The sequence below is a fragment of the Solanum tuberosum genome, unplaced genomic scaffold (genome assembly GCF_000226075.1).
Source record: "Solanum tuberosum cultivar DM 1-3 516 R44 unplaced genomic scaffold, SolTub_3.0 scf00043, whole genome shotgun sequence".
NCBI classification, from domain to species: Eukaryota; Viridiplantae; Streptophyta; class Magnoliopsida; order Solanales; family Solanaceae; genus Solanum; species Solanum tuberosum.
Window position 1 is genome coordinate 1,871,304 of NW_006238969.1, and position 11,755 is coordinate 1,883,058.

Consider the following 11,755-nt stretch of genomic DNA (forward strand, 5'->3'; position numbering starts at 1 on the left):
GTGAACTTGAAGTTCAAGAGATAATTCATTTGCAAAATGTTGCAAATAATTTGCCAGATTTATTTGTTGACCCAATATTTTAATTAAGCCGCAAATGCTCCAATAAATAGTCCTTGAAGGACAAAGTCTATGATACGCCAGAAGCGTGACAGACCAATCGATTCCAAACGTAAAACTCCTTGAAAAAGGAGATGAGCAAATTATCAAAATGGTCATGATAATGAGGTAAGTGCTTTGAAAGAGCACTATGACATAACACTTCATAAAACCTTGGCAAAGGTTCAGGTACCTGAAAATGATGAAAAATGAAGAGACCTCGATAAGTTATGTTGTATTGGAATCAAATCAGAATGACCGTCGATGGTATCTTTGATATGAAGTAACACCCAATGCTATAAATGGTTACGAGGATCTTAAATTCGAATCTTGTCATATAGTGTGGACAGATAAATGATTGGAACTATTCAAGTATATTTTGTTTCACTTAGAAAAGTGATGTTTTTGATCTTATAATTCATGAATCAAAATACAATGTCAGTGTGGTACAAATAAATCATTGTGCGAAAGTATAACCGCTAGATATAAAGTGCGGTTTGTGCCTCGGGGCATAAAGGGTTTTCGCAAAAAAAATGACATTATTAAATGGAGATATATTCTCCAATGGTGGATGCGTGTTTCAGTCTGGCAATAGATGAAATACTTGAATATGCATAATGAATGATTATTATGTCTAACTAGACGATGAAGGTTATATGAAAATCCTTGAAGGATTTAAAAGGTCTTAAAGCAATTCCATTGAGTTCTCAATGGTTATGAACTGCTTAACACAAAGAACGAATCTTTTTGATCTCATGAAAATGATTTTAAATGCCATATGATTTAAAATGTCATGTATTAGTGCAATTGGTGCACTTACAGATTGCTGGTTATGCAAATGCTAGAAGTTTATTTGATATACATAACGAAAGTTATGTGAAAGGATTGTCATATTATCATTCAAGTTATGATAATAAACTAACAAAGCAAGTGACTTAACACATAGAAGATGTGTGATTTTCTTTCAGAAGAAAAGACGAGCTTCAATAAAATTGAAATGATCAATCCCCGAGTCAGAAATGATTTGATTATGTACATGCGGAATATTTATTTGATCTGCATAAAGCTCGATTGCAAATGGACTATTATTTACATATGGAGATACAACAATATCTTGGAAATTCAAAGAATCATATTAGTAACCACTTCTTCAAATCATGTAGAAATAATATTGATCTATTAATTAAATCGGGAGTGTTTTTGGTTGGAATCATGATCTATCATATTCAGAAAATATGTGATTTTCTTTCGAAAAGGATATTCCAACCACCATATACAAAAATAATATATAACTCAATTGAAGGGAGGATACAATCAAAGGAGATCGGACAAATCATATTTCACCAAAAGTCTTTTTCACACATGATCTTCAACAAAATGGTGAGATTGACGTTCAAAGACCTATTCAAGTGCTAATCTTGTAAACTTATTCACTAAGGATTGCCAACATCAATATTTGAGAAGTTGTGATTGGAATGCATCGTCTTCGAGATATCAAGTAAAAAATTTACCAGGGGGAGAAAATACGCGTTGTACTCTTTTCCTTAACCATGGTTTTATCCCAATTGGATTTTCCTGGTAATGTTTTTAACGAGACAACATTCAAAGCGTATTAAAAGATATGTGTACTCCTTTTCCTTCACTAGGATTTTTTCCCACAGGATTTTTTCCTAGTAAGGTTTTAACGAGACATATTATTTGTGGACATCCAAGGGGGAGTATTATAAAACATTATAGTGTAGATGTCCATTACTCCAAGACATTTTCTCTCACCCATTATCTCCATTACTTTTCTTCTTTATGAAGATAACCATAACCTTCAACTTCATAACCATTATTCGTGTAGCATTTCACTTCCATAACCTCCTCCATTATATTCATGTTAATGTCATGTTTATGACTAACATTTTGTATGCCTCTATGTTACACTATAAATAGAGGCATAAGGATTCATATTGTAGACACTTGAAGACTTGGAATAATAAGAAAAGCTCTCATTTCTTGTCTCTCTATTTCTATTGTTTTCATCTTCTATATTTATTGTCTTGTTTTGCTTTACTTTTACAACATATATTTAGTTGTTATAAATAAGGATCACTTTTTTGTATGTAGCGTAAAAACATGGGTATGTGTGTTTGTGGTTAAAACTTTTTAAACTTATAAATGGATAATTTTTAAAACTGCTTTCACGGTAATTTTAAAAACATTAAAATTTAAAATCTTTTTTTATAATTGTAATTTATTATTTTATAATTATAAATAATTAATTTTGATTATTCAGAAAATTGAAAAAAATTGTGGTTCTGACACCTAATACTTTTTGCATTTTCTATTATATATAAAAGATATAAATTTTAATTATAAATAAATTTCGAACGGTCGTTTGTTTTTTTAGAAATGATTTTTTTTAAATATTGAATATGTCGTAGACTATAAGAATCAAAATTTTACTAATTTATAAATTTGAGTTAGAAAAATAAATATGTTTTTAGAAATGCTGACATTTATCAGAATTTGTGTAAGTTGATGACACGTATCTATTTTTATATAAAATTTTGTATTTATAATTTAAATAGTTATATAATAATTAATTTTTTATTATTTAAAATTTTAAAAAAATTTGGCGTTGACATGTGACTTTTTTCTTCTCCTATTATATATAGATAGATATTGCGTGCTAAAATTAGGGATGAATCATAAAAAAAATTGTGATTTATGAAAGAATTTATTTTTTTATGGTGATTTTTTCATATGTAGTGATTTAATTTGTGAAATGATTTTTAAATTTATTTTTCTTGATATTTTAAATTATGTTTAAATCATCATGTTAATATTATATGAATATTTTTTATTTATTTATGTATAATATTGATTGAAAATTTGAATATTTATATTTTAATTTAATTAATACTTTGTATTAGATATTTAAAATAGTTTCTCTCTATAAAATAATCTTAATATTAAAAGTAAATTAATACTTATTTTTTTTGTAATTTAACTCTCAAAAGCACATTTAAAAAAAATTAGGTAAACACAATATAATTAATATTTTCTTTTTGAAAAAAATACTTTTCTGAAAAGCTACTTTAAAAATATTTTTAAAATAAACAATTTTTTAACAGAAATGTCAATTAGGCTATTAATCCAAGTAAAATAATTTAGAAGAAAAACATTTTGTTGTATTATCGAAACAAATTCCACGTGACGTTGAATAGATTAAATGACCCGAAAAGAAGCAAATGAAATAATGTGGAAGCAGTTTTAAGTTTTGAGTTTTGAGAGGAACACCCTTTTCGCAAATGTCCTCTTCTTCCTCGATCCAATCAATTTTCAATCTTCATTACAATTACAAGTAGCCATGTCATGGCTCCCTCGTTCTTTAGCGAACTCTTTCCGTCTCGATGAAGAAGAAGAAGAGGAAGAAGGAGTCAAGGACAAAACCCAAAACTACCATTTCTCCAATTCTCGCGGGAACGAAGATTCAACTTACCAGGAAATGGATTTAGAAAATCGATTTGATAATACTGTTGATTCCTTTGATGTTAACGAAGGTGGTGGTGTTAAGGAAGACTTATCGGAACTGAAACAAACTTTAACTCGTCAACTATGGGGTGTGGCTTCATTTCTCGCCCCTCCTCCACCTCCACCTCCTCCGCCGGTGCCGGTGGTTCGGACAGTGAAATTGGATCTGAACCAGATAGAGTCGGTAGATCGATCTAATTTAAGTGGTGAATCAGAGAAGGAATATGTGGGGGATTATCTAGGATATTCGAATTATGAGGAGGAGGAGGAGGAAGTGGAGGATAGTGTTTATGTTGCTGTTGGAGTAACTAATGAAGCGTTAACCTTCGCTAGAAATATAGCTCATCATCCGGAGACATGGTTGGATTTTTCCTTAGAGGAAGAGGAGTTTGACGGTATGTTGTCTTCCTTCTGAACTTTACGTTGCCATTGTTTATTTTTATTAATATATTTGACATGGAGTGTGTGTTTACAAAACATTCTCTAGCAAAACATTTCCATGAAAAATATTTTCTTTCATACCAAACACGCCCTAAAAGATAAATTATTTAGTCTTGGAACAGAAAAGGTTGGAATAGAATGAAATGGATATGAATGATTTATTATATTGCAACCTTAACTAGTTTCAGATTGAGTCATATTTAATTGATTGTTTAGTTTGTGGTGATGATGTTCTTAAAGTGGATGGTTCATCACTGCTTTAGCAGCCTTCAAGGTTACAGTGTGTAGAACTCTAGGGGATGCCTTCGGACTTGGAGTCGTTGGAGAAATTCATGACAACATTCTAATACAACTCTGATTAATTAGGAACAACTTTCCCTCTGAATCATCTTATTTGAGAATAGGTTTATTGACAAAATGGAGAAACAGATCCTTGCTTGATTGCATTCTCCACTTCAAAATCCGGGGAAGTGCTCTGAAAAGCTTGATTTCCTAAGCATATGTCCAATCTCTTAAAGATACATGCTTCGTCTCATATCCCATTCCATTGGGTATATATGCTTCCAGAATATACCAGATCTTTCAATTGACATATGTTCAGACAATGACCAAGATCTTCTACTTCATCATAATGCACTAGCAGTCGTCCATATCTCTCAGCTTCATCCCAAATTACATTTAGATTACTTCCTACTATCCATGGGGAATCCATGTTTGAGGATATGTCATATAAATTATCTCATAAGCTAACTCCATTAGCCCTTTCAGTACTTGCATAAATCAATGTAACGATAATCATTTGGTCAGAATCGAGATTAGTTAGAGTCAATGTTAATAGCTGCTCAGTATCTTTTTACCTCTACTTAATATTCCTCATTCGCAAACACCCTAATCTTTCTATTAATATTGTGTCATGCAGTTCCCATGCCCAGCAACAATCTATACATATCAAAGCCTCCTGATATGCTAAAATGCTGAAATGGTTCCATCAAAGCTTATATAGTTGAACTCTTTTTTTCTATTCATCATGGCCACTCTCTCAAAGGCCTACTGAGTATTTACAGACCTGATTTTCCAAATGAGTGAGCTATTTTAAACTTCCTTTGGCATAAGCTTTCCTTGTTGTACGCCCCAACTGCCTTTGGTGGTACACTCTTCTCCCTTGCCTGCATGTTCTGCCTCCCTTCCTTCCTTGCTTTAGTTGTCTGTCTTGGAGATAAATATCTAGTAGTTTGCTCTATCAAAGTGCTTAAGGACATGTTGACATTCTCTACTTCATTATCATCTCCAATGTCATCTCCCTTTCCAGCATCATTGATCTTTTCCTCCTGTATATTTGAGAGCCCGACTCTTCTTTGTCTTCTTCTCTACCAGTTGTATTTTCCACTGGTTGATTCCCAGTATCATTTCTTTCCTGTGTATTGTCCCCATTATCCCGTTTTCTGAACCCTTTCCTCAATGTGATGCTCTATATGTGTTAAGGATACATCTTCTCCCTCCTTACTGTTATACTCTTCATTTTTAGCCACATTAGAGATATCATCAGGAGGGTTTTCTTGTATATCTGTCTTATTACTTCATCCTGATGTTCAGCTACTGAAGTTTCAGTGTCCTGTATCTCTATTGGTTCCTTCTGTGCTTATTTTCCCCCTGTATTTTGATCGTCTTTTCGCTGTATATTTGTCTCCTCCATATTTTTTCTGTTTGCTGATCTCCACCTTGTCCTTTTTATCATTGTTTTCCATAATCTCCTTGTTTTTGCCTTTGCTTTCCTGATCAGTGCTTTCAGATGCCACCAACTCTTGTTTTCATCCACTTTTATTCCCTTGCTGCTTCCCAAAAGATGACTCAACCCATTTCTTTGTTGAAGCATTGTATTTTCCTTCTAGAGTTTTTGATTTTTGTTTCTATTTGTCCTTATTACTTTCCTTTTCCTTTTCCAATCCACCTGAGTAGCAAACTCTTTGCTTGTTTCTGTGCCTGATTCAAATCTGTTAGTGTTAGCATTATCCTTCTTGTCTACTTGTTTAACCTTGCCTTCCTAGATTTTTTCATTGGCAATTCGGCATTCCTTTCACTCTCCTGTTTCTCACTACATTCCAGCTATTTGGATCATTCACATTGCCAACAGTCTTCCCTTACTATAAAACTTCACCAGAGGTTGTTTTCCTGTCCTTGATTCCTCCATCTCGCCATTAGCAGTTGTTTTGTTCTTCAATTCCTCATCTTCCTTTTTTGGTTTTTCTGTTTTTCCTTTTATGGCCTGTACTCTTGATGCAATATACAACATTTTGCAGATCATGTCCTTGCAATATACACTTCACACAATATTTTGGCAAATAGTTATATTGAATCATCTGCCATATTGATCTAATTTCTCTAGTTCTACATCCAAACAGTTGATTTGAATCCATTTGTCAAGTTTCTTCAGCAAATCCAATTCCACTTTTACTCTTGTGCAACTAGGTCATGTATGATTATTTGAAGCCTTATCAATTACTAGCTGAAACCTACTACGTGTGCCATAAAAACAGAGATTCTTTACCAAATAGATTGGTAAGCAAACCTGGAAACAATATCTATGTTAGTACAGTTATTGTCTCCTCTCCCGGATGAAACCAAGGATCCCACTCAAGAATCGAAATGGGAAAATTCTGTTTTTGACTCGTAATTCCCATACATGCGACATCAACGTAGTAGCATAATCTTCATTTCAATCAAAATATGTCACTCCTCCAAAAATCCAATATTACAATGAACCTTTAATCTCAAACTGTGTAGGAATACTTTTTTTTTAGTTCATACGAATCTGGTCTTCCATACGAGAATTTGGCTCTAACTGTGTAATTATAGATTTTGTCTAATGCACAGTCGATTAAGTTCCTTCTTTGTGCAAGTGATCGTAGGTTCTCCATCAAGTACGTAATGGGTTTTATGTCAACAGGATCACGCTTTTGTATGTATTTGTGAATGTGTTTAGGGCTGCTGCGTGTTTGGATGTTGTTGGGGGATGGTTAGCAGGCTGATCAACCACCAGAGGTGACTAGCCGCCGGCTGGTGAGGCCATTGTTGCGGTCGTATGTGTTATGGTTTCGCCAGGGTTTAGCTAGAGAGCGTTTAGATGTCCGTGATCATAAACACTGGTATTCCCAACGTAAATTGCAACTTTTTACACATCAATGATTAATGAAAACTCTTTTTATTCGCATAAGTTGAAGTATAAACATATCAAGCATACCAATTTATGGTCCAAAGAAGTGTGCCGGACAAGTCGGAAGAGATTGTGCTGTCCTTAGACTCTTTCAGCCAGCTTAGTTTCTATCGACTCTGTGTTTATCTATTTTTAGATATTGTTGCGGTCGTTTGTGTTATGATTTCGCCAGGGTTTAGCTAGAGAGCGTTTAGATGTCCGTGATCATAAACACTGGTATTCCCAACGTAAATTGTAACTTTTTACACATCAATGATTAATGAAAACTCTTTTTATTCGCATAAGTTGAAGTATAAACATATCAAGCATACCAATTTATGGTCCAACAAGCGTGCCGGACAAGTCGGAAGAGATTGTGCTGTCCTTAGACTCTTTCAGCCAACTTAGTTTCTATTGACTCTGTGTTTATCTATTTTTAGATACTTCATTAGTCTCTTTATGTCATTGTTGTTCTCCTATGTGCATGTATATCAAAGGGACTTTTCTGGTGCAAGCCCGTAATAAAGAAAAGGAATGGAAATTTTGGAAAATAATAAGAGGAAAATTGACCAAAAAAAAGAGGAGGAAGGAAAAACTTACAATTCGAGGTGCGCACAAGTTGGCTTGGACACTATGGTTACTGAAGTACAAAGAGAAATTATGGCAGCTCATGATAACACTTGTCTCTTTCCATTTCTAATTGATCGACCTAGTTGACTTTCCATGAATATTACAGAAGAGAAACTAATTACCAGGTACTGGGTGCTGGTGCGAGGTGGCAAGTATCCCGTGGAATTAGTCGAGGTGCGTGCAAGCTGGCTCGGACACCACTGTTATTAAAGAAAAGCTAATTTGAATTTAAAGCCAGTGCTAATTGTGCTTAAATTGAGTGCAAATTGCTGACTGAAACAGAAACATTAATGCAGTGAAATTTGGTGCTTCTGATTAGAGAGAGTATCTAATTTTCTTTCAAAGATCACTGCCTCATTTGGATAGTCGAAACTCTTCTTTCTTTCCTTTGTTAATCATGTTAGAATATGTAGGGATTACCATGAAAGCATCCTTTGATATACATACATAAGTACACATTTATAAGAGTATGTAGGCAGAGGTGTATCCAGGATTTTGAGATGATGGGTGCACTGTTATAAAAAGGTTGATCTATGATATAAATTTGATCGGTTCGACATATATATACATATATATATATATATACACCAATTACCACTTAGAGTAGTGTTATCTAATTTTGGAAAGAAAAATAAAGCAAGATAAATATAAAATTCAAATTTCTAACCTCGCGGAGAGAGGTGCACCCAGTCATAATCGCATTATGTGATACTTCATGTGTGGGTTCACACATCTATATTTCAATATTTAAAAAAAATATAACACTACTATATATGATCTCGGGAGGGGACCATGGGTTCACGTGAACCCGGTGACCCCCCCTTAGATACATGTAGGTATACCAATCCAAAAAAGTATGTATGTACATGTGTATACATACATTTATAAGAGTATGTAGGTATACTGATCAAAAAAAGTATCTATGTACATGTGTTTATATACACATTTATAAGTACAAATGTATGTATGTATGTTTATATATCTTTGAAATATTGTTGATACTCAATGGGATCCTTACTCTATGCTTTTCAGTTGAAAGCGTAGTAAACTTCCAAAAACTATCATTAATATTTCCTTATCCTATATTTAGATTTTGAGATCTCTGAAACCCAACAAAAGCATGCATTTGCTGTTGAACGTCTGGCACCAAGATTAGCTGCACTCAGAATTGAACTTTGCCCTGTCCATATGAGTGAGGGTTACTTTTGGATGGTTTATTTTGTTCTTCTCCACACGAGACTTAATAAACATGATGCTGAGCTTTTGTCTACACCCCAGGTATGTTAATACTATGCTATAAGATCATTATTGAAGTGAGTTACACAATCCTGTTGATAAGTCAACAAGTGGTACATATTTTGGGGTTAATTTCTGATTTTTAAAGCAGCAGCTGTTTGAGTTGCAGTCTGGAAAGTTTATGCTTTCATCTAGAGTAATTTGCGATTTGCACTCCCAATGTATGCACTCTTTTTTGTCTTACACCTTATCCTATATTTTTAATGATTTGCACCCTAATCACAAAATCATAAAAAGTCTCATTTTTCAATTATTTAAAGGAATAAAATAGAAAATTACATATAAAGAAAAATGAAAAGTGGTGTGATTAAAAATGAAAGCAATACTAAATACAAGTCATTTGCTGCTTCTTTTCCATTATAATGAAGAAACAATCATTCATTTCTAGTACATTTTCTTAGGGGTGAACAAAATCGAACCGCAAACTACAAATTGAGTCAAATCAGAAAAAAACTCTGCCTAATGGTTTAGTTTGACTTGATTTGGTACTGAGAAAAAAATCCGACTATACTTTGGGTTGATTTGGTTTTATCTAAAATAAAAATGTCAATCCAAGACCAAACCAATCCAACATTATATATATATTTTTTAAATTTTATACATAATTTCTTAGTATAATATAATTTATATTTATCTTTAAGTTTTTCATAATTTTTATATTTTATATCTCATTGTACGTGTATTGAGAAAGAAAGACCAGAACAATCAATTATGTTGTTGGTAGAAAGTAATTTAATTATATTATTATTATATTTTTAAATCTTAATAAATATAATAATTTGTTAATTTTTCTATTTTATGCTTGATATGCTAATAGCTAGTTTCAGTGTACTATTTATTTTGTGTGATCATTTCTTCAGCTTGTGGAAGCAAGGTCTCTGTGGATGCAAGAGCCGCAAAAGAAGACAAAACCCGACTCAGATTTTTTTGGTATGAATACACTTCTCATGAAGGAGAGCACATATTCACCACATGAAAGCTTTGATTGTACCTCTCCCGAAGATGCTCACTGTAAATATTTTATGCCCCAAAGAAGTTTTGGATTTGAGCGTACAACTTACCATAGCATTCATGACATTGAAACTGAGAAGCTCGAGCATGGAAGTACAAAGATCCAGTTTATTGATGAGTCTATTATTGTAGAAAATCCTCCTAGTAAGATCTTAGAAAAGAAGTTGGTGGCTGGTCCATCTAAACCATTGTTCTTGGATTATGATGAGCATGAGGATGATTGGGTACAAGATATTGAAGAGTCAGAGTGCTACTCTGGCACCGGCATTTTAATGGGAAATGAGGAGGAAATTTCATTTAGTGATCTTGAGGATGATATTGATTGTTCGATGCCAGTGAAATCAAAGCTATTTTAGAAAATTGGTAGCATCACCAGTATCTCCTGAACTGGCTTCTCGCCAGAGCTTCTGATTTATTCTTGTTGGACCCATAGCATGCTATGACCTCGTCTGAAGGGGAATAAAGTGTGGTTGGATGTTTCCATGGTCCAGGCTCATCATGCTGAATCTTAACCTGTTCTGGCAACATGGAAGTTCACACTTAATGAGTGATATACGATCTTGCTTTTCATACTTGTTGCATTTCGGGGGTCCCACTTTTGGATGTCGGCCTTCCTTCTATCATGAACGTCACAAGCAAGCTATTGCGAGATGCCTAAAATTGCATCATAGTGTAAATTTGTAATCCATGTGTAATTGTAAAGTGGGTTTCTTCCTTTTGATATACCTTCAATTCATTTCATTTTTGAGGTCGTATGTGTATCTGGGCAAACACATAATTGCTAGTTCCCAAAATCGTGGTTATATCTGTACATAAGACTTTTCAATGTCCTGTTACAGATTGAACTTTCCATGTAAGGTATGGATAAATATCTACCCCGTGAATCGGGTTTTGTAGTTCCATATCGAGTTTCTATGAGTATGACGCCAATTGGCAATGGATGACTAGGGTGCTTACTGTGTTATAGAGGAATGATTCGGTTGAAGCAAAATGAAGTCTTGTCAATTCAGTTTTGTTACTTAAAACAGAGTTATAAGAATAAGATGGCTTGTTTTTCATGATGGCTAAAAATTATGCAGAATTTAGATTTGTGTTCTCTTCCCCTATAATAAGTTCTCTATAATGAATCTAATTGAATAAACTTCTAATTATTAATGAAGCCCTGAGAGCCGGAGTGAAACTTCCACCAAGAAATGCATCAAGTTTAAAACTGTGATGGATTTAGGAGTATGTTAGAAAGAGGGAACAAGGGGCCGAAATGGCGAAATAATGACGGTGTTTTTTTCGGATTATTGAATTGGTAATCATTTATCGATTGCACTTCAAATTCAAAAGAATTAGTACGTAAGAATTCTCTATACTTTGACAACAAAATTCCTCAAGTGAGGTTTGAGGAGGGTAGGGTTTACACACACATTATACTTACTTTTGAAGATGGAGATGTTGCATCCAATAGACCATCAGCTCAAGAAAAAACATTACAAACCAGCTTGAAAAAAGAAGAAGAATGAGAAAAGAAGCCAAGAAAAATGTTAAATAAAAACATGACAAAGCATACTAGCAAAGAAA

The 11,755-nt window shown here is 33.6% G+C and overlaps 1 protein-coding gene across 1 annotated transcript; it reads left to right on the forward strand.

The window, feature by feature from the left end:
- Positions 1-3,350: 3,350 nt before the first annotated feature.
- On the forward strand, positions 3,351-11,125 carry LOC102589743 (uncharacterized). The gene is made up of 3 exons (XM_006343375.2): positions 3,351-4,013; positions 8,970-9,157; positions 10,036-11,125. The coding sequence occupies exons 1-3, from the start codon at positions 3,455-3,457 to the stop codon at positions 10,540-10,542; spliced, it is 1,254 nt and encodes a 417-aa protein (XP_006343437.1). The 5' UTR covers positions 3,351-3,454; the 3' UTR covers positions 10,543-11,125.
- Positions 11,126-11,755: the final 630 nt, after the last annotated feature.